This window comes from Panthera leo, chromosome A1, assembly GCF_018350215.1.
Source record: "Panthera leo isolate Ple1 chromosome A1, P.leo_Ple1_pat1.1, whole genome shotgun sequence".
Taxonomy (NCBI): Eukaryota; Metazoa; Chordata; class Mammalia; order Carnivora; family Felidae; genus Panthera; species Panthera leo.
In genome coordinates this window covers 93,823,206-93,846,285 of record NC_056679.1, presented here as the reverse complement: position 1 = coordinate 93,846,285, position 23,080 = coordinate 93,823,206, and the positions used below count along the sequence as shown (strand labels likewise).

Genomic DNA, 23,080 nt, shown 5'->3' with positions numbered 1-23,080 from the left:
CGCTTCCGCAGCAGCATGGCGGCCACGGAGGACGAGCGTCCGGCGGGGAGCGGTGAGGGAGAGCGGCTGGATTTCCTGCGAGACCGGCACGTGCGGTTCTTCCAGCGCTGCCTCCAGGTCTTGCCTGAGCGTTATTCTTCGCTCGAGACCAGCAGGTGATTGGTGGCCGTGGTCATCGGGGTGGGGACGGAGCCCGGCCGCAGCGGAAAGGCGCCGCGGAGCCTGCGCCGCCGCCCACCCGGCACTGCCCGGTGCCTCTCCTCTCGGGCGGGTCTGCCGTGGCTCTCCTCCCCCGAGCTACGGCGGGGGGACTGGGGGAGCCGTAAGGCCAGGCCTTGTGGGATCTCCATTTTCCGCCTTTTTTCACTTCCCAACCATTTTTCCGGTCAACTCTGAGCTTCCTTTTTTACTTCCTCTCGTAGGCTCTGAATCGCTTGGCCTCATTACTTCCGAGTGTAAAAGGGAAAAGACAAACCATTTTGTCTCCGTATTTTAGATAGCCTGTCCTGTGCTCCCCTTTCCTGCAAAACGTTATTAACTCTGCACTGAACATCTGTATGATGTTTGAGGTGTAGGAGCGGCGTAAAGCCTATAAAGGTTTGAGGAGAAATGAACTTTCCAGGAATTGTAAATAGAAAGATAGGAGAAGGTTGGCGGAAGAGGTGCAGTGTTCCGTAAAGCAGGCTGTGAAAAGTGTATCTGCTGTAGCCTTGTGAGTTGGAGTTGGCTGAGGAGTGTGATTTGGCTGCGGCTAAGAAGCTGTGAATTAGTCATTCAGAGTAAAAGTCTGGGGACGAGGAGAAAGAAGGAGGCGGTTTTGCTCTGCACTGCTGGGTTTTGAAGCGAGCCTCCAAAGCTGCCTGGGACGGGCTAAGACGAGAGCAGATTGGTTCTGCTCTCATCTCTCCATATGTTCTGAATTCTGATTCCCTGGTGTATTTTGAACTCTGCATGACTGGGTCAGTTTTGGAAGGTTTACAGATTCCTTCTGCCTACGTGGTCTACAAATTTATTATGATAGGTACTGGAGTACAGCTGAACAAGACATACAGTTTCGTATAAGAGGCACTAAGTAAATATTTGTTGAGTTGTGTGAGATGAGCCCTGAAGGACGAACACATTCTTGCTAAAGAAAGAGCGAAGCGTTACGTATATTCTTTTATCCATACATAGGTGTTGATTGGCTAGCAGAGCACATCCCTAGACCTAAATTAAGGTTTTCAAAACTGACTCCAATGACTGAATGATATGGGATGAAACAAATGATATTAATAAGTCACATTTTAGGGGGATTAATTTTACGTGAAATTGGGGGTCGCCTGCCTGGCTCAGTCCGTTAAGTGTCCGACTTCGGTTCAGGTCATAATCTCACGATTCATGGGTTCAAACACCACGTTGGGCTCTATGCTGACAGTCAAGAGCCTCGAGCCTGCTTCTGATTCTGTGTCTCCTCTCTCTGCCCCTCCCCCAATACCGCTCTGTCTCTCAAAAATAAATAAACATTAAAAAAGTAAAAAATTTATGTGAATTTGAAGCATTTGGATAAAAAACCTCTATTGTGATTGTTAAAGTTGTAGCTATCATTTTAGGTCTGTGGTTGCATTTTCTAAATGCCAGTGTTTGATTGCTCTATTTAAAATTCCAGCATGGACAAAACCATATATATATACTAGTGCATGTTGGTAAACTGTGTAATGGTGCTCATAGAATAAGTAAAACTGCAAAAACTGAACTGATTTAACAACTTTAATACAATCTTAGAATCTACACCAGGCATCATATATTAGATAATCATGTATAACGTCCTGGTGCATTAGTTAATATGTCTAATGTTTATCATTTGAGTAGAGTATCATTTCTTGTTTTGTTACAGCACACTTAGTAGCCACATTGAAGATCATCTGTACGTAGAAGTTTTTGTATTGATTTTTTAACAGTTTTTCAGTTTTTCTCTGCTGATTCACACTCCTGGTTTAGCATTAAGTTCTTCTGTGGTAGGTGTGTGTGACTCATGATTGACTTGAAGATGCTTGTGAAGGGTCTCTGACCTCTTAAGCAAAGGTGACTGGTCACAAAATTTCTACTGATACCAGAGTTTTCAGGTAAAACAATGTGTTGGCTAGGTCACAATTCTTACTCAGTATTGCTATTGTACAAACAATTATTGAGTGCCTGCTGTGTGTCTGGGTACAGGCATACAGTCCGAAACCGGTGCTTGTGGTTGTCCTGTGTTCCTTCTTACTGATAGGTATGAAACGGGACTCTTTGGAAGGCTCCGAACAGGCTAGACATTTAGACACTTATTTTCTGACCCACCATTTTGGCAAAATTCCTTCATTTCCCTGTTTCTTTTAGTCTTAGAAATAGGACTACATTTTAATTTTTCTAATAGCTGTGCCTTTATGAAAATAAAGTATTTGTAGTTTTACTTGTGGCTTTTTCTCATACGAATTTCTGAAAGGTGGTAGTTATTAGTTAACTCAGCTGAATATTTAACCTTGGATTGTGAGCTTTGTGCATTAACAGGTTTCTTTTTTGTAAGTGGTTTAGAAAGTTGTTTGGTTGGGAGTTGCTGTTGCCAATTGTATTTGGGTAACGGAAGTTAGGGTAGGGTAGGTTTGTTTTGTTTTGTTTTTTTTCTTAATCAAAGGACTAAATACTGACCATTTTTTGTGTATGTTGTTTTTATGGACCCAGCTGCTCTCCAGGAAGGGTTTAGTCATTTGGTTTTTATTTTAGAAGACACCACAATCAACCTAGTCTTTCTGTTCACGGGTCCTTCCATATTCCCCTATGTAGCCTGTGATGTAGCTGACTACCATGTAGCAACCACTCTGCCCTCTCCTTCCCTCCCTTATCTGAAATAAATCACAGTCCAGCAGTGTGTCTCTCAGTGTGATGACCGTGGCAGGAGGCTCTGCATTAGTGACATCATAAAATGCTTATAGGGGCACCTGGGTGGCTCAGTCGGTTAAGCGTCCCACTTCAGCTCAGGTCATGATCTCACAGTCTGTGGGTTCGAGCCCCGCATCGGGCTCTGTGCTGACAGCTCAGAGCCTGGAGCCTGCTTCCGATTCTGTGTCTCCCTCTCTCTCTCTGCCCCTCCCCTGCTCATGCTCTGTCTCTCTCTCTCGCAAAAATAAAAACATTATAAAAAAAATTTTTTTTAAATAAAAATAAAAAAATAAAATAAAATGCTTATAAAAATACACATACCTGGGCCCCTCCCCAGTTCTGCATGGAACTCTATGTGGGCCCGAGAGTGTGCATTACGACAAGCATCCCAGGGGGTACTCCTACACGCTAAAGTTGGAGACTGTTCACTTGATAGGAGAAACAGATCTACAAACGGATTCTTGTAACAGTGCCTCCCAACCCTTTTGTGCATATAGATCACCTGGGGATCTTGTTAAAATGCAGATTCTGATTGCGGAGGTGTGGGAGGGGTCTAAGTTACTGTGTTCTGACAAGATCCCAGATGATGCTGATCTTGCTGATCGCCTCACCGCGCTTGAGTTTGGTTGCCAGTGATTGTGGTATTTGCAGGGTGTTACGGAAGCCCCTTAGCCCAACCTGAAGAGACACACATCTCAGAGATGGCTTCTTGGAAGAAGTAACCCTGGAGCTAAATAAATATTCAGTTTGGGGGAAGTCTGGGATCGGTTATAGGCAAGTGGACAATAAAGGCGGATAAGTGAGTGTTGAGGAGAGAAACTTCAATCATTTGTCTAATAGTATAAGGCAGGTGTGGTAGGGATTTAGCCTGGGGGGTAGACAGGGGTCAGATCACAGAGGGCTTTGTGTGCCAGGTCAGGAAAGCTGAATTTGATGTCACATAACTGATGTGAAGTCACAAGCAGTGCATCTTCCTGATTAGATATGCGTTTTAGAGTGGTCGTTGAATTTGAAATTGGTTGTTGTAGTCAGCGGGACAAGATCAGAGCCAGAAAGACCAGTTAGCTGTCGCAGTAGTCTGGAGGCCAGATGCTGGGGCAGTGGAAGGAGGGATAGAAAGGAGGGGTGGAGGAAAAAGGAGTTCCAGGATTCTGGGACTGGAACTGCCATCTGGTCTCGGGACCATGAGGCCAAAGGAGCAGGTTTAGAGAGAGGAAGAAGATGATTTCTGTGACAGCACTTTTCCTATAGGTACTGAGTTGTTTCCCCTCATAATTTAACCTGCTTCAGGTTAGGAGGCTTGTTTTATTTGTTTTTGTCATGAAATCCAGCATGTAGTAGATGTTTAGTAAACATTTCTTCTTGAAAAATTATTTTGCATGTAAAATAATTCCAGAGATGAGCGGTTATACTTAAAAATATTTACCAGTCGGGCCAGCTATTTAAGAATATTACAGATCAAGAGTAAGGCTTAAAATTGTGGCATTTCTGTAGTGTTGCAGTAGGTCATTCCAGAGTATTGATTGGGACCTCTGTGTGCTGTGTATTTAACTTTATGATTAATTTTCAAGTGTTCTCTAAGGCTGTCATTTCCACCGTTAGCAATTTTATCAAGCAACTGTGTTCCTATTTCTAAATATAGCTGCTTGTTTATAATTTTAGAACTCTTTGCAGTATGATTTAGTTATAGCCCCACCTGAGATCTAGGCAGGAATGCAGTCACTTGTTAAAGACACTTGGAGATGCCAGGAAAGAGACTGTATTAGAAAGGGGGCAGAGTAGGTGATCCAAAGTTTAGGAATCTAGTCAATGCCCATAAATCAGTGTTTCCAGTATATTCCCAAATGGTCACGTAATCTGCTCCAGCCTAACAGTACACTCCTCATTCTCATTTAGTAGCACAAGAAAATCGTATTACTGTGGTTGTTTTTTTTTTCCCCCACACTCAGATTGTTTTTATTTATTTTTTCCTGTTTAATCCATGGGGCGTTTTTTGGGCTGTTTTTTTAAGACCTGAAAATTTTGTTGTTAAGCCTGAAAAATTTGGCATCTTTTGGAGATCTCATTCAGTTGATGCCTCCCATCTGTGAATCGATCCCCTGGTGCAGCAGCTTGATTTAGAGGGGACAAATGTTATTTCTTCATCCATGCAAGATACCCTTTGCACAAGTATTGTTCAGAGGGAACAAAGGGCAGGAACGTGCAGCTGGCCTACTTTGCTTTTTCAGCATATAGTTTCAGAGTTCAATTCTAGGGAAAGAAGAAAAAACACAAATGTTCTCCCAAGTAACAACGTTCTAATACCTACACTGGCCTGATTTTAGGCACACCTCTTGGCATGATTCCCCCCCGCCCCCCGCCCCAGCCTCGTGCCCAAGGTAGGTTGCCCAACAGTCCATACATACCCCAAGTAGGACTCACTAGGGCACCTTAAGACCCCCCCCCCCCCCGCCCCCGCCTTAGTTCTCTCAGAGGCCCACATCCCCGAATCGTTTTTTATTACGGCTGCTTATTTAATTCTCTCCATCTCACAGTTTAGGACTGCTTGAGAACTCAGGTGTGGTCAGAAAGGAGTATCTTCCTAGCCTGTCTCAGAGGGAGGCCAGACATTGCTCCCAGTGGACTTCTTGGTTCTGCCAGCCGCTGCTGGGTGCCTCTCTTTATCAACATAAGCTTTTCACTGTGGCTGTGTTAATCCTATAAACCTTAGTCTCAACTGCTGGGAGTTGAAAATACTGGACTCTCTGAAGCCTTAATAATTAAGTATGCAAGATTTTAAAGTAGTTTACCAGCAGCTGACTAATTTTCGGTGTTCGCATCCATCTTCAGAAGCAAGTAAAATGAAAAGCAGATCAGATAACACAGGAACAGTGTGACTTTGGAGCAGGGTTACTTAACCTCAGCACTGTTGACATTTTGTTGAATGGCACTGTCCTGCGCGTGGTAGAAGGGATGTTTTGTGGCATTCCTGGCGTTTACCAGCTAGATGCCAGTGGTACCCTCCTCTAATGACAACCCAGAATATCTTTACAGTGTCCCCTGGGGGCATTATTGCCCCAGTGGGGATTACTGCTCTAGAGCTGGGCTCCTGATCCTGGCTGGGATCACTCACCTGGGAAGTTCCCCACACCTGTGCCCCTGGCCCCCAAATTCCAGGTACCCAGACCCCACTTTCCACCCGGAATTTCAGTTTCATTGTCGTGGAATAAGGCCTAGACCTCTCTGTGTTATATCAGTGTTTTAGTTTTTTGTTTTGTTTTTAAGTTTATTTATCTTGAGGGAGATAGCGTGAGTAGGGGAGGAGCAGATAGAGAATATCCTAAGCAGGCTCCACACTGCCAGCGCAGAGCCCTATGCAGGGTCAAACCCACAAAGCCATGGATCATGACCTGAGCTGAAACCTAGAGCCAGACGCTTAACTGAGCCACCCAGGTGCCTCTAGTTTTGTTTTTTAAGCTGATTTGAATGTGCAGGCAGGTTTGAGAAACACCCCTGAGGAGAATACCACCGTGTGACTCAGTGTTCCTAAATAGTTTAATTGGTTATCTAGCAGTGAAATCTGAAGCAAATTACTTGACTTCTTTGGACTTCATGATCTTGAGCTAAAAAATTTAAGAGAGTACTTAACTTAGAAAAGAATACCAGTTTATTTTTATAGACTTTTAGTTGTTTTCTTCTTTCTTTTATTTTTTTTAAGCAACCTTCATGCCTAGTGTGGAGCCCATCTTGGGACTTGAACTCATGACCCTGAGATCAAGACCTGAGTCGAGATCAAGAGTTGGACGCTTAACCAATTGAGCCACGCAGGTGCCCCTAGATGTTTTCTTATTACATACTTTTCATTAATAGGAATATTTTTGATTTATCCAGCCTTAGTAGGCTGTGTTATCAATAACCTCATGTTGTCCCCCATTTCCACCTCTGTCCTCCTTTTTTTTTCTAGAATACCTTAATAAACTAGATTATTAGATAATTTCATTGTATCTGACTGTGATCATTTACACCAACACTGAAAACCCCTGGGAGAGTGCTCCAGGTTGGTTAGATGAAATATTACAGGTCTTTCATTTGTTAGTTAATTCAATAAGTGAGTACATATCCTGCACAAGGCAGACCTTATCTCATGAGACATAATTATCATGAACAGTGATTCTCAAACTTGGCTGCTGTTAGCTTGAGGTCTTTCCCATATCTAAAGTATCATTTTGTTTTGGGGAAGGGCAGGATTCTCTGTGGGGAGGAAGGTTGCCAACCAGGGACCTGGAGATAAGGCCTATAGTATAACAGTGTGATTAGATTCTGAGGTCACTAACTCATGTCAGATCAGGGAAAATACCAGTAATGATAGCCTCCTTGGGTGAGTGCTTGCGTGTGGGCAGGTAGTGAATACCTGTGTGAGGTGTGATGAGGATTTATAGATAAGCAGACTTAGAAAAGGCAGAAAAGATCCTGCCCAGGTTATGAATGGCTGTAAATCAGCCAACATATGATTTGAACCTAGCTCATTTGACAGCAGAATCTGAACTCTGAACTGTAGCCTCCCACATAAAGGAGTTCCACTGCCCTTATTTTTTTATTTTTATTTTTTTTTATTTTTTATTTTTTAATATATGAAATTTACTGTCAAATTGGTTTCCATCCACTGCCCTTAATTTAATCCTGATCTTGCTCAGATAAATCACCTGCATAATTCTGGTGGCTCTCAGTGGTTTGTTAGAATTAAATTGAGATACAGCATATGAGAAATTTTCTAGCTCCCTGTCTAATAGACAGTAATAGTCTCTCAATAATGTAACTTTCCCAAAATCTTTGTTCTTAAGTATAACAATATCTTATCAGTTTTAGGTTTTGCCCTTAAGCTTTGGTTGGAATTACTCTTTGGTGTGTTTCCTCCTGTTATCTAATGTATGCTAGCCTTTTTCAACCAGGGGTCAGAGAGAGAATTACATGGTTAAAAAAAAATTTAAAGAGTGACTGTTTTCTCATTTTTCCTTAAGTTGGTAATATTTTTCTAGATGCATGAGAAAGAAGTTAATTTATTATACACAATGAGGGCATTAGGGCTTATTTCTCTTTTGGAATCTTTTTTGAAAACAGGTTGCAGAATGTGTCAAGTGGCTTTGCTGTAAGATTTTGGACCAGAAGATTTTAAGTATTAATTGTTTAGTATTAGTCATAGGAACTGTTAGAATATAGAAATGTGATAACCATGTTCAGGGGTGCCTGGCTGGCTCAGTCAATATAGAGCATGCAACTCTTGATCCCAGGGCTGTGAGTTCAAGCCCCATGTGGGGTGTAGAGATTACTTAAATTAAAAAAAAAAGATAACCATGTTCAGAAAACAGTATAGGATGTATCTCAGCCTGAAAAGAATTATATATAACAAACTCTTTATGTAAAAATCACTTAAGTACTAGTTTTAAATGAAAACACAGAGTTGACATTTCTCATTTAGTATGCAATCTTGGAAGGGAATGTGTTGCCTTACAGTTTTTCATTCCATTGAAGAATCCTCTCTGGGAAAATGAAGTTGAAATGCACATGTATTTTTTAAAGTGTTCCTTATTTCCCAAAATTCAGTTTAAGTTTTGTCCAGTTACATTATTTGTAAACAAATTTGAATACAGATGGGTTTATTCTAACCTTCCTTAAGAATTAAGCACCCACTATAAGTGTAGCTGTTCTCGGCAAGTAAGTGGAAATTGGTATTCTCTATGTTTTCCAGCCTTTTGGACTTACTTGTACTAATTGGGTGCAGGGAATTCCTTTTTTAACCTACATTAGCCTTCAGGTTGCTGATGAGTTTCAAATGTGTACGACTGGTTTTTTTTTTTTACCCCCAAACGCTCCTTTTTACAAATGAAACAAAGATTTGATCGGTATTATTAAATTATAAGAATAAATATGACTTTTTGGCTTTTGCGAAATGAGAGTACTGTTTGAATTAATTTTAAAATTAGAAAGACTTTATTTTTCTGAACAAGAAAAACTTCAGTGTTTAGACAGTTATGATGGAATTTTACGTTTGTTTCTTTGTTTTTTTTTTTCTTTTAGGTTGACAATTGCATTTTTTGCTCTCTCCGGGCTGGATATGTTGGACTCCTTAGATGTGGTGAACAAAGATGATATAATAGAGTGGATTTACTCCCTGCAGGTCCTTCCCACAGAAGACAGTGAGTGAGTTTTTAGCATTTTATTTTTAGTATGACTAGTTAGTTGTACTCGGCATAACGTGTGTTGGACTAGCAAATCGCAGTATTTATTCGTAAACTCTTACCACGTTTTGTTAGCCATGTTTTGGCTTGCAATGCTGCCCTCCTATTCTGTTCCAGCACAGGACTTGAGAGGTCTAGTCATGGGGGCGCCTGGCTGGCAGTAGGTGGATCGTGCGGCTCTGGATCCTTGGGGTCATGAGTTTGAGCCCCATGGTGGGGGTAGAGATTACTTAAAAAAATGAAATAAAAAGTAGCCTGATCATTAATCTCTCGAGAGAACAGTTGGCGGCTGTCTGGGATTAGAGATTGGCAGTTATAGCCGCATATTGTGTTCTGCGCCTCCACGTTGATGACTGCCTGTGGATGCTTTGTATGTGGTGTTTATGTTTGGTTAGTTTGGTAGCGTTTGCTCTATTTTTCATTCCCAGCCATTTCTTTTTTTCTTCTCAGTGAACTCTCTTCCGTCACAAAGTTTCATTTCAGTCTCCCTGTGGTTTTCCCTCTTAACTTTTCATGTTTCATGAGCCTTTCCTTAACGGTTTCTTAGACCTCTTACTAGCACTCCAGTCCTTTTTATGATGCTTCTTAAGCTTGATCAATTCTGACCAGTTACATTAATTTTCAAAATTTATATATTACCCGATCAACTAAATGCACATAAGTTTTATATACCCTATTGTTCACTCTGTTCATACCTAACATTGATATAAGTTATAAATGTTAGAGATTCGAACCTTGAAAAGAGAAGCAGATAAACTCCCAGGAAATGACACACTTGTTTTTTTTTTTAGCATGGTCATCACTCAGTTGGCTCTTAAGAGTCAACATTTATGAATTAACCATGTGTTTCATTGGTTGGAGTAAATGTGTACGAAGGTCCCAACCTAGATAAACTCTAAGGAAATAATAAACTGAAAGTTTGTTTAGAAAGAGGTTTGCTCTGTTAGCAGATGCTCTTAGGCATAGTTTATGTCTTTCTACTTTATTGTTCTTGAATTTTGTAGTGCTTGTGTTTATAATTTCTAAAATCTGTGCCTGTTTACAGATTGTTGTTTAAAAATGATTAAGCGTTTTGAACTAGGTTTGTCTTACGGAAACACCCAATCACTTTTCACCAGCTGCATGAAGCAGCATATATGCTATACTGGTCAGTGGTTACACATTCAAGCATGTTGGTGAGTTGAGTAGGATTTATTGAATGTCCTGCTGAGCCTGTGGACAGAGGCTGTGATAAATTACAGGATGTGCTGCTCACCCTCTAGGAGCTTGGGGACTGACGTGAGGTCACGGTGCTAGACACCTGAAAAATTGAAGTAATTTGTTTTGGTTTTTTTACTAGTTTGAGTCTGGGATTTTTTAAAAAAAACCTTTAAAGTTAAGTATTAGGGACGTCTGGGTGGCTCAGTTCAGCATCTGACTCGATTTCGGCTTGGGTCATGATCTGGTTTGTGGGATCGAGCTCCATTTCAGACTCCACACTGACAGCACAGAGCCCTCTTGGGATTCTCTCTCACCTCTCTCTCTCTCTGCCTCACCCCTGCTCATGTTCAGTCTCTCTCAAAATAAATAAACTTAAAAAAATTGTTTTAATAAAAATAAATATTAGATGTAGTATTATTATAGATTCTGATGTTTTATTGTTTACTGAAAATACCTGTCCTGATTAAATTTTATGCTGTAGTTTCTTAAGGGGATGTATCTCACATAGTGCACATGTGAAATTGTACAGAGTGAGTCACAGAAAAGCTGTTCTGTACATTTTTGCTGAACATTTTATATTATTTTTAGAAAACATTTACTGATACTCATTTTCCTGAAATAAAATAGCCATTGTTTCTATACTGTAGAAAAGTATGGATCTTAAGATTTCAGTGAGAGAACTCTTTTGTACAGGTTTTAGTCACCAGAACGTTTATTTACCTTGTCTTCTACTTTCTGTCTTGTCTTCGTATTTCTCCCCACTCTTGAGCACTGTTTGCTGGCTCCGTGATTGTCTTCTCTTAAAATGCGTCTACTTTCTTCTACCATTTTATTGTAAGTTTTTTTACAACAGCCTAATACCCATTAATACCCATATTCTTTTCTTTTTTTAATGCAGTTTAGAGAATGGTTAAAATAACTGGTTAATTCTTCTCCCAGTGGAAGAGCAGTGGCCATAGAATAATTGACTGCTGCTTTTATGTTCTTTTTTTTTTTTTTTTTTTTTAATGTTTGTTTATTTTGAGAAAGAGCGTGAGCCAAGGAGGGGTAGAGAAGGGAGGCAGACACAGAATCTGAAGCAGGCTCGGCACAGAGCCCGACATGGGGCTTGAATTCACAAACTGCAAGATCATGAACTCAGCCAAAGTCAGACACTTAACCGACTGAGCCACCCAGGTGCCCCACTTTTACACTCTTAAACGTGGACTTTACATGTATCATTTTGTTATCCCTTGGGTATGTGACTAAGCAAGTCAGTGAACTCTTTTTTTGTGTGCAGTTAGTTTAATTAAAACTTGTATTCTTTCTAAAGTCTGCTCTCTTGTGAGGGATTTGCTATTATCTGAACTCTCATATCATTCGTAATAATTGCATTTGCTGCAGATTCACTAGAATGGCTAATGTGGAAGAGGCGGCGAATAGCAGTTGTCGGGAAAGTGCAGCGCACCTGGAGCTCCCACACAGTGCTGGAGGGGTTGTGCCCATCCTTTGGAAACTGTTGGGTGGTACTTAATAGCGCTGCACATCTGTGTGGTCCCTGACACGGGGCTTGTGTTCCCTAGTACACAGCCCACAGAAGTGAAAACGTGTTCACCACAGGATGCACATGAGAATGTTCATAGCAGTGTTTCACAAGAGTCCAGATGTAGGCACCACAGAAACTACCCATCACTGGTATAATCGATAAGTGGTGTATTAAAATATTCACACAATGGAATGCTGTATGGTAACGGAAAAGAACAGTCTCTAACTATATGCAAAACTTTTGATGAATGTCACAGACAAGTTTTTTTGGGGGGAAAAAAAAGTACCTAGTGTCTTATTCTCTTTACACAAAGTACAAAATTAGACAAAACCAGTCTGACCTTTTGGGGAGTGAAGGAAGGAAATGCGAAGGGAAAGTAGGAGCGAAGTAGGAGGGGCTTCTAGGGTGCCATCGCGGACTTATGAGTGCTGGTTATGTGGATGACTTTACTTGGCACAGTTGATTGAGTTGTTTGATTATGATAGTGCACTTTTCTTATGTTTATTTTAGTTTGGTAAAGGTTTAAAAAAATTTTTTTGAATCCTGATTGGTACTCACCATCTGAGACCCATCAGACTTCTTATTTCCCTTCGTATTGTCAACTACACGGATTTCATTGGTTTGCTAATTTTTTTTTTTTTTCATTTGTAGTTGCTTAACCACTGCTTAAAATGTTTTTGCTTGTGTCCAAATTGTAAACTTCTGGAGGGCAGAGAATGTATCTGTCTTACATTTCTTCTCTTTCAGTGCCTAAGGCATTGTTGTGCATCAGGAGTTGTTGGACTATTAATTAAATCACCCATACCTCCTCCAGCTTTACTGTTCCTCTATTTTCACGTTGGGTCTACAGCATTGTGATATTGTGATTTATGAGACGTGTATGTTTTGTCTTCATCCACAGCCCCTCTCTCACCGCTTCCAAAACCTTTAGCATTTCTTAAGCCTTTGGAGGGGGATAAAGTTGTCTTTTGTTATGTTAATGAGGTTCTGGAAAGCACCTAAGGATGGGGGCTGCTGGCCTCTAAGCAGTGATTAGAGGGTTGTCACTTTCAGTCCCACCCCCTGACCTCCAGGGAGGTTGAAGCAATTGCCAGCTTCAATTTAATAGTTCTTGTCCAAAAAACGTAGCCTACATAAAAACTCAAAAGGACGGGGTTCAGAGAGCTTCCTGGTTGCTGAACACGTGGAGATGCTGGGAGGGTGGCGCTCCTGGAGAGGGCAGAGGGCAGGGAAACTCTGCGTCCCATCCCCATACCTTGCCCTCTGAACCTCTTCCATTTGGCTGTTTGTGAGTTACATCCTTTTACTGTTAATAACGTGTTTCGTTTGAGTTCTGTGAGCTGGCACAATAATTGTACCTAAGGAGAGGGGCTCGTGGGAACCTCCAGTGCATAGCCAGTGGGTCAGAAGCACAGCTAACTGGGCTGACGATGTCCGAAGTTGGGGGTGGGTTCGGGGCGGTTTGCAGTCCAGTAGGACTGAGCCCTCAGCCTGTGGAATCTGATGCTGTGTCTGAGTAGTGTCAGAGTTGATTATATTGAGCTATATTCAGTTGCGTTGAATGAATGGCTGGCGTTCTGAGAATTGCTTGTTGGAAATTGCGTCTTAGAACACCTAATTTAAGCCTCCTCTGGCTCCTCAAATATTTTCTCATTCATAAGGCATTTATTTGCAGACAGAGTAGAATGTGCTGTCCGTTACTCATCCGTCTATATTTGTCCTGCTTAAAAATCTAAAAATGTTAAAAGCCCAGGACCGTAAAAGAATAACTTGGTAAATTTGATTAAATAAATACTTTTAAATGTTATGCAGTAAAAGATAAGGTTGAATAAGTGACAGGCTTGGAAATTGTGGCAACATATATTATAAAATATTAATATCCAGGCTGTGAAGAATTCTTAAAAGATTGAGAAGAAAATGACACATCAGCACGTAGAAAATGTCAAAATTTAAGAATAGGAGGTTCTCAAAAGAAGACAGTAAATACAGGATTAACCTTACTAGAAAAGTCAGGGAGATGCAGTAGAAACAGTATTGTATTATTTTTTTATCTAACACATAGATTTAGCCCGAAGTTTTAAAAGTTGGCAAGAATCAGGGGAAAGAGCACTTTAGTATCATTTTGGTGGAAATGAAAATCATTGTAACCTTTTGAGAGGTATTTTAGCAGTATAATTTTTTATACAACTGACATATTCTTGTGTGTGTGGTCGTGGGTTGATTAATGGCCCCAAAAGTTATGTCCGATCAGAACCTCAGAATATGACCTTATTGGAATAGGGGCCTTCACAGGTGTAATTAAGGTAAAGATCTCCAGATTGGTGAGTGGTGTCCTTATAGGAGAAGGGAAGAGGGAGATTGAAGACGCAGGGGGAAGGTGGCACCAGGGTGGAGGCGCAGATTAGAGTGCTGGTTAGTACGCGGGACTGCTGGGATTGCCCAGAGCTACCAGAAGCTAAGACAGAAGCCAGAATGGACTTTCCCTCAGAGCCTCCAGAAGGAACCAGCCCTACCAACACCTTGATTTTGGACTTCTGGGTTCCAGAGCTGTGAGAAAATACTTTTTGTTGTTGAAAGCCTCTAGATTCGTGGCGATTTGTTGTTACTAACCTCAGAAAACTAATATGTGTGCATAAAAACCTCTGTGGAATATTTTTCGGCATTGTTCATCTCACTGACAAATTAGAGGGGGAATCAGTGTTCACAAAAGTGAATCAGTTAAGGGGTGCCTGGGTGGCTAAGTTGGTTAAGTGTTCGACTTTGGCTCAGGTCACTGATGGTGGCAGTTCATGAGCTCAAGCCCCGAGTCGGGCTCCGTGCTGACAGCTCAGAGCCTGAAGCCTGCTTAGCATTCTGTGTCTCCCTTTCTCTCTGCCCTTCCCCCACTCATGCTCGATCTTCAAACTAAATACAAAAACATTAAAAAAAAAAAAAGTGGAACAGTTAAGTCAACTATGGTCTACCAAGAATAGTACACAGTAACCAAGTGATTGAGGTAGATCTAGGTATATACATACTGATTTGAAAATGTTCTTCTGTGGTTAAATTATATATGCCAACATGTACTCAGATGTTTTAATAAAAAGTCTTTGATTAAAAATGTATAGGAACAACTCTGTAAGGGTATATAGAAAATCTTTGTAGAGGGGGAGGTAGATGGAAACAGACGTGGGAGGATGCCAGGATTAGGTAGTACTTTCATTTTATTCTATATATCTGCACTGTTTAAGTGTTTATCATGTTTCTATATTTAAAAATTCAAGTTAGGAAAAGCTTTAACCTCTTCAAAACACAAAAATAAAAAACTAAACTTAAGGTTGTATGGTTATGTACGGATATTGATATTTTGCTATTGCAGAAATAATAGCATATGCCATATATATATATATATATATATATATATATATATATATATATGCTATAATAGAAATAAATATATGTTAATTAAAATTTTATAATGGAAAATGAGAAGCAGAGTGATGAGGAGACCTGCCCGAGGCCACACAGAGATATTAAGTGATAGAGTCAGACTGAAATCCCAGGCTTCTGACTCCCAAGTCCCCATGCTGCTCTGCTAGTGAAGTATGTAGGTCCCTAGTGGAGACCATCATGTGTGGCCCTTAAGTGCATTGTGAATATTTAATTAGAATTAACCCTGGCTTTCCACTTAACTCTGGGGTTGTAAAGACCCTAATGATATGTCAGTCTAAGCGTGTGGTCACACCATTGGAGATTTGGAGCCCTTCTCATCAACCTCCAGAAGTGTTTAAGAAACACAAGGGAGGGGTGTCTCGCTGGCTCAGTCAGTTAAGCATCCAACTTGGGCTCAGGTCATGATCTCACAATTGCTGAATTTGAGCACCGTGTCGGGCTCTGTACGGACAGCTCAGAGCCTGTAGCCTGCTTCGGATTCTGTCTATTTCTCTCTCTCTCTCTCTCTCTCTCTCTCTCTCTCTCTCATTCTCTCTCTAAAATAAACAGTAAAAAAAAAAAAAAGAAAAAAAATTACAGGGGCACCTGGGTAGCTCAGTTGCTTGAGCATCTGACTTCAGCTCAGGTCATGATCTCGTGGTTTGTGAGTTTGAGCCCCACATTGGGCACACTGGTGTCAGCCTGTCAACGCAGAGCCTACTTCGGATCCTCTGTCCCCCTCTGTCTGCCCCTCCCCAACTTGTGCTCTCCCCAAAATAAGTAAATTATTTTTTTATTTTAAAAAAGGATTAGTCTGGCTGTTGTGTATTCCCTTTTCTCATTAAGGGCACAGCTAGAACAAAGCAAAGAATATTATAGTCCGTCATTTTACAAATGAGGATGTTAAGATCCAAAGGGATTAATAATTTGTCCACAACAATGTATAACTAGTTAATGCTAGAGGAAAATTTAGAGCACAGTTTTCTGTTTTGCAGTCCTTTGATATTCCCATTACTGTATATTTCCAGTACTGATTCCGTACAATAGATGCTCTGTGTATTGTGTGTGTGTTTTTCTGTTGAGAATTTCGTTTAGATTTTTCAATCCATTGCTGCCTTTGATAACATGCTCACAAGTGTAAGTATAGTTCTCATGTGGCTCAACTGAGCATATTGTACATTGAAAAAATTATATAGAATGTCTGTTTTGGAAGCATTGTAGGTCAAGAATTTTTTGCAAAGATTGGGACACCTGGGCGGCTCAATAAGTTAAGTGTCTACCTGGTTTTAACTCATCTCATGATCTCGTGGTTTGCGAGTTGGAGCCCTGCATCAGGCTCCACGCTGCCAGTGCAGAGCCTGCTTCGGATTATCTGTCTCCTGCTCTCTCTGTCACTTCCCTGCTGGTGTTCTGTCTCTGTCTGTCTCTGTCTGTCTCTGTCTGTTTATCTCTCTGTCTCTATCAAAATACATAAACCTTAAAAAAAGTATATTTTTTGCAAAGATAGCCCTGCAGTGGTGATGTGCCCAAATGTCCAGTGTCCCTCACTGTGTGTCTGGTAGGCCACACCACACATCTGTTCACAATCCAGCTGCAAGTTTGAATTCTCCATTTACTGGTTGGTTGGTTGGTTGGTTGGTTGATTGAAACATCCATTTGTTGGATGCCTTTTCTGTAGTTGGCCTAGGTCTGACTCTGAAACTTATCTGTGAAATTTAGAGAATAGATCTACAAACCCATTTTGTAGGCTCTAGAATATTTTGTTCACCTTGCACGTGTTTCTTGAGACCTCTGAGGAATTATTTCTGTGCTAATAAAATGTACACATCCATTTGTACATAAAAAAATTGCCACGTTCCTCACTTGAGTTGTTTGCTTAGTGCAAAAACCTAGTGGTTAAAATGGGAATTAGAGGGGTGCCTGGGTGGCTCGGTTAACCCTTGGCCCAGATCATGATCTCATGGTTCCTGAGTTCGAGCCCAACATCAGGCTCTTTGTTGAGGGTGCAGAGCCTGCATGGGTTTCTCTGTCTCCCTCTCTCTGTCCCTCCCCCGCTCGCTCTGTCTCTAAAAATAAATGAATAAACTTTAAAAATATATTTTAAAAAAATGGGGACGAGAAAATTGAGAACATGACCAAATCAGGTTTTAAATTATATTTAACTAGCATGGCCACTATTAATAGCATGGAGATATTGTAACCCAAGAGTTGTTCTTTGTTAGAAGTACCTAAATATAATTTTTAATGTATTTTTATGTCACAATAAAATTTTCTCTTAGAAGAGTGGGTAATATGCTGCTTTCTTATGAAAAGCAGCTTCAGTGACTAAAATCTTTTTAAACTGCCATTGAGGTTTTACATTTTATAGATTTATAACTGTTTTGTTTAAAGAATACCCAAACATATTGCCTTTATAATGTTTGACATATAGTTGGTGTTTATTACGAGCTTAATAGTAAAACTCTAAGATTTAAAGATTTTATTTTGGGGGGCCCCTGGGTGGCTTAGTTGGTTAAGCTTCTGATTTCAGCTCAGATCATGACCTCAAGGCTTGTGGGTTCCAGCCCCATGTCAGGCTCTGTGCTGACAGCCCAGAGCCTGGAGCCTGTTTCAGATTCTGTGTCTCCCTCTCTTTCTCTACCCCCCCCCCCAAATAAACATTAAAAAGTAGTTAAAATATTGGGGGGGGGCGCCTGGGTAGCTCAGTTGGTTAAGCTTTTGATGTTGGCTCAGGTCATGATCTCACTGTTCGTGAGTTTGAGTCCCACATTGGGCTCTGTGCTGACAGCTCAGAGCCTGGAGCCTGCTTCAGATCTGTCTCTTCTCTCTCTGCCCCTCCCCTCCTTGCACTTTATCTCTCTCAAAAATAAACAAACATGAAAAAAGTTTTTTTATTTTCTTTTAAGAGAGAGTGCGTGCCAGTGGAGGAGGGACAGAGGGAGAGAATCTTAAGATCTTAAGCAGGCTCTACGTGACATCATGACCTGGGCTGAAATCAAGAGTTGGACATTTAACCACCTGAGCTATCTAGGCACCCCTAAAACCCTAAGTTTTAAACTGAGAGATGCTCCAGTCATCAAGAAGTCAGCTTTGTAGTTTAATGATTGTCTTTCACGTGCAGACACAAAAAATAAAGACAAAAGGATTGTTTTCCCTTGCCATAGACAGCTAAACACATTCTCTAAAAAGCACATCCCTTTACATGCTCCCATATAAACACACATGCATATTATATCCCTGTACATACTCCCATTTTTGCTGATTCTCTTTTTCTTCCCATGTACCCAATTGCATTTTTCTTCAGTAACCTGGATTTTTATGATGTATTGCTGTCTAAACCAGCTTCCACGTAACAAAGTAAACTAGTTTGACTTTGTGGCTCTGTGATAGTGGAGGATACATTCACCACATCATTGGTTCTCAATTCTAATTGTATATCAAACAGGGATTGTTTTTCTTTTTATATACATGAGTGTCCATGCCCCACTCAGATGGTTCTGATGTGGACCTGAGTTAGGACCCAAGAGGCATGTACTGTGTTTTTTCAAATTATGCATTTGATTCTTCTGGGACCTGAACCACACTTCCAGTTTATTCTGCTACTACTGAATAGGAGCACTAGATGGCGCTGTCTAATAACCTCCAAGGAAGCTTGAACTATCCTAAATATGCATCCAGTTGTAAATTTGGAATTAATTGCGTGTTTATACTTAATAATTATCATGAATAGGTAAGCTTACTAGAATTATAAACGAAAGCACAATAGCAAGCACATCTTGACAAGAACCAGAAAGGATTGCCCAATGCCGCCTTTTCAGTGTGCACTCTTTTGAAAACGGAGGGGAGGCAGGTGTTTTTATTTTAGAGAAAATCAGTTTCAGAGGAAAGCTTCTGTTACTTTCCTCTTCACTTTTGTTTAAATCTAATGAATTGACTTGAAGTGGTTACTGTTTATTGTGCCTTGGTCACTGTGGTACGCATAATCAGAATGTGTCCTTTAACCCTCGTAAGAACCCTGCAAAATACTGCTAGCAGTACATTACTCTTCCTCTCTCAGAAATAGAACTACCTCAGAGAGATTGTTACTTGCCTGTGGAACACAGGGCTAGTAGGAATAGGATCTTGAGTTTGATTCCACGTGTCCATGCCATCATCTCCTAACCTTAGGTGATATTTTTGAACATCGGTATTTTTGCTGCCTTTTCAGAAAAGTTATTGATGTAAATAAGCTAACAACATAGAAATGAGGAAATAAAAATGCCGTTTAGTTATTTACCAGTAAGGAAATGTTATTTCATTCAGAAACATTTTTTTAAACCCTAACAGGCGTTCCTTCATTTTATTGCACTTCAGTTTACTGTGTTTTGCAGATACTGCATTTTTTACGGATTGAAAGTTTGTGGCATCCCTGTGTCATGCAAGTCTATTGGTGCCATTTTTCCAACAGCGTTTGCTTATTTTGTGTCTCTGTTCCACATTTGGGTAATTTTCGCGGTGTTTCAGACTTTTTTGTTACATGCATTATGGTGATGTGTGATCAGTGATCTTTGACGTTACTATTCAGATTGTTTTGGGGCGCGACAACCTGTGCCCATATAAGATGGCGCACTTAACTGCTAAATGTGTGTGTTGTGACTGCTCCACTGACCGGCCGTTCCTCCTCATCCCTCTCCTCAGGCCTCCTGAGTCCCTGAGACACAACAATATTGAAATTAGGCCAGTTAGGAACCCTACAATGGCCTCTCAGCCTTCAAATGAAAGGAAAGAGCTTGCACATCTGTCACTTTAAATCATAAGCTAGAAATGATTAAGCTTGGTGAGGAAGGCATGTCAAAAGCCTAGCGGGCCAAAAGCTAGATCTCTTGTGCCAGTCAGTCAAGTTGTGAGTGCAGAGGAAGAGTTCTTGAAGGAAATTAGAAGTGCTACTCCGGGGGTACCTGGCTGGCTCAGTCGGAAGAGCATGCCACTCTTGGTATCAGGGTCGTGAGTTTGAGCTTCATGTTGGGTCTAGAGATTAATTAAGTAAAAATAAAACTTAAAAAGTGCTACTCCACTGAACACATAAATGGAGAGCACAACGGCCTTATTGCTGGTGGTGAAAGTTCTCAGCCACAACATTTCCTTAAGTCAAAACCTAATCCAGAGCAAGACTCCCTTCATTTCCATGAAGTCTGGGAGGTGAGGAAGCTGCGGAAGAGAAGTTTGAAGCCAGCAGACGTTGGTTCGTGAGGTTTAAGGAAAGAAGCCATTTTTGTAACATAAAAGTACCAGGTGCAGCAGCAGGTGCTGATACAGATACTGCAGCAAGTTATCCAGAAGATCTAAGATAATTCATGAAGGTGGCTACACTAAAAAAATGTTCAGTGTAGACAAAACAGCCTTCTTCTAGAAGAAAATACCATCTATGACTTTCCCAGCTAGAGAAAAGTCAGTGCCTAGCTTTCTAGGAGCTAAGGCAGTTGGTGACTTTCAGTAGAAGCCAGTGCTCGTTTACCATTTCTCTCTCTCTTTTTTAAATGTTTATTTATTTATGTTTGAGAGAGAGAGGGAGACCGAGAATCCCGAGCAGAATCTCTGCTGTCAACTCAAAGCCCAGTGTGAAGCTTGAACTCACTAACTGTGAGATCATGACTTAAGCCAAAAGCACAAGTCGGACACTTAGCCCCCCTGAGCCATCTAGGTGCCCCTCATTTACCATTTCTGAAAATCCTAGGGCCCTCAATTCTGCTAACTCTACTCTGCCTGTGCTCTATAAATGGAACAACAAAGACTGGATGACAGCACATCTGTTTACAACATGGTTTACTGAATATGTTAGGCCCCCTGTTGAGAACTGCTCAGGAAAGATTTCCTTCAAAATACTATTGCTCATTGACAGTGTACTTGGTCACCCAAGAGCTCAGATGAAGATGTATAATGAGATTAATATTGTTTTCATGCCTGCTAACACAGCATCCATTCTGCAGCTCAGGGGTCAAGGAGTCATTTTGACTTTCAGGTCTTACTGAAATGCATTGTAAGGCTGTAGCTGCCATAAGTAGGGATTTCCCTGATGGATCTAGGTAAAATAAAATAAAAACCTTCTGGAAATGATTCCCCAGTCTAGATGCCACAAAGAACATCTGTGTTTCATGGGAAGAGGTCAAAATACATTCACAGGAGTTTGGAAGAAGTTAATTCCAGCTCTCATGGATGACCTGGAGGGGTCCTAGACTTCAGTGGAGGAATTCCCTGCAGATGTAGTGGAAACATCAGGAGAGCTAGAAGTGGAGCCTGAAGATGTGACCGAATTCCTGCAATCTCATAGTAAAACTTGAACAGATGAGGAGTTGCTCCTTATGGATGAGCAAAAAAAGTGGTTTCTTGAGATGGAACCTACCCCTGGTGAAAGTGCTATGAAGATTGTTGAAATGGCAGCACAGGATCTATTACTATTTTTTAAAGATTTTATTTTTAAGTAGTCTCTACACCCAACATGGGGCTTGAACTCACAACCCCAAGATCAAGAGTCACATGCTCTACTGACTGAGCCAGCCAGGCACCTCAAAAACACAGGATTTAGAATATTACATAAACCTAGGTGATAAAGTGGTGGCAGGAATTGAGAGGATTGAATTTTTTTTGTTTTTTGTCTTTTTGTTTTGTTTTTTTGGTTTTTGATTATGACTTCACTGCAGAACTTGTAACAAGTTTGAATGTAGGAGCACCTGGTTGCCTCAGTTGATTAAGCCTCTGACTTGGGCTCAGGTCATGGATGATGTCACGGTTGGTGAGTTCAAGCCCCACATTGGGCTCGCTGCTATCAGCGTCCACGCTGCTTTGGATCCTCTGTCCCCCTCTCTCTCCGCCCCTTCCCATACGTGTGTGCTCTTTTTCTCTCTCTCAAAAATAAGTAAACATTTTAAAAAAATTTTTGTTAAGTTTGAATGTAAATCTTTGCCTTATAATTCAGAGGTACCTGAAGATTTATATATAATTGATTTCTAGTCTCTTAGAGAAGATTGAATTTTGAAAGCAGTTCTACTATGGGTAAAATGCTGCAGAGCCTGATAGGAAGAGTCAGGCATTCAGGAGACATTGTTTTATTTTAAGAAATTGACACAGCCACCCCAGCCTTCATTCAGCAGCATTCAGCAGCCATCAGCATTGAGGCAGGACCCTTTTAGGAGGGGACTCAAGGTAGGCTTCCTAAGTGAAGTATATACTCAGACCTGAAACAGGGATGCACAACTTTCTCCCCCAACCCCCATTTTTTTTTTAAGGCTTATTTTTTGTGAGATTGAGCCCCGCATCCAGCTCTGCACTGACTCTGCTGAGCCTGCTTGAGATTCTCTCCCTCTCTCTCTGCCCCACCCCCAATAAATAAACATTTAAAAACATTTTTTAAGTTTTTATTTTCAGAGAGAGAGTGCGCATGCACGGGCACAAGCGGGGGAGGGGCAGGGAGAGAGGAAGAGGAGAGGAGACAGAGAGAAAATCCCAAGCAGGCTCTGCACTGACAGCATGGACCCCCATGTGGGGCTCGAACTCAGGAGCCATGCAATCGTGACGTGAGCCGAAACTAAGAGATGTTTAACTGACTGAGCAACCCAGGCGCCCCAATAAATAAACATTTAAAAAAAAAAAAAAAAAAGGATAATCTTTAAAAGAGCATTCCTAAGGAGAAATAAGAGAGAAAAAAAAAAAACATTAAAAAAATATGTCAGGAATTAAGGAAGATAATTTCAGCATCCGATGAAATATTAAGCCTAGGGAAAATACACCTTTGACATGCCGCTCCCCAATTTGGAGGATTAAAACAAGTGGTGATAAAGGGATAAAGATATCTGTGACT

At 41.0% G+C, this 23,080-nt stretch overlaps 1 protein-coding gene across 1 annotated transcript in view; it reads left to right on the top strand.

The window, feature by feature from the left end:
- PGGT1B (protein geranylgeranyltransferase type I subunit beta) overlaps nt 1-23,080 on the top strand; it is a 65,307-nt gene continuing 42,227 nt past the window's right edge. The window contains exons 1-2 of the mRNA XM_042933329.1: nt 1-155; nt 8,950-9,068. Of these exons, the coding sequence (XP_042789263.1) occupies nt 16-155; nt 8,950-9,068 (259 nt within the window). The 5' untranslated portion in view covers nt 1-15. The remainder of the gene's footprint in view (nt 156-8,949; nt 9,069-23,080) is intronic.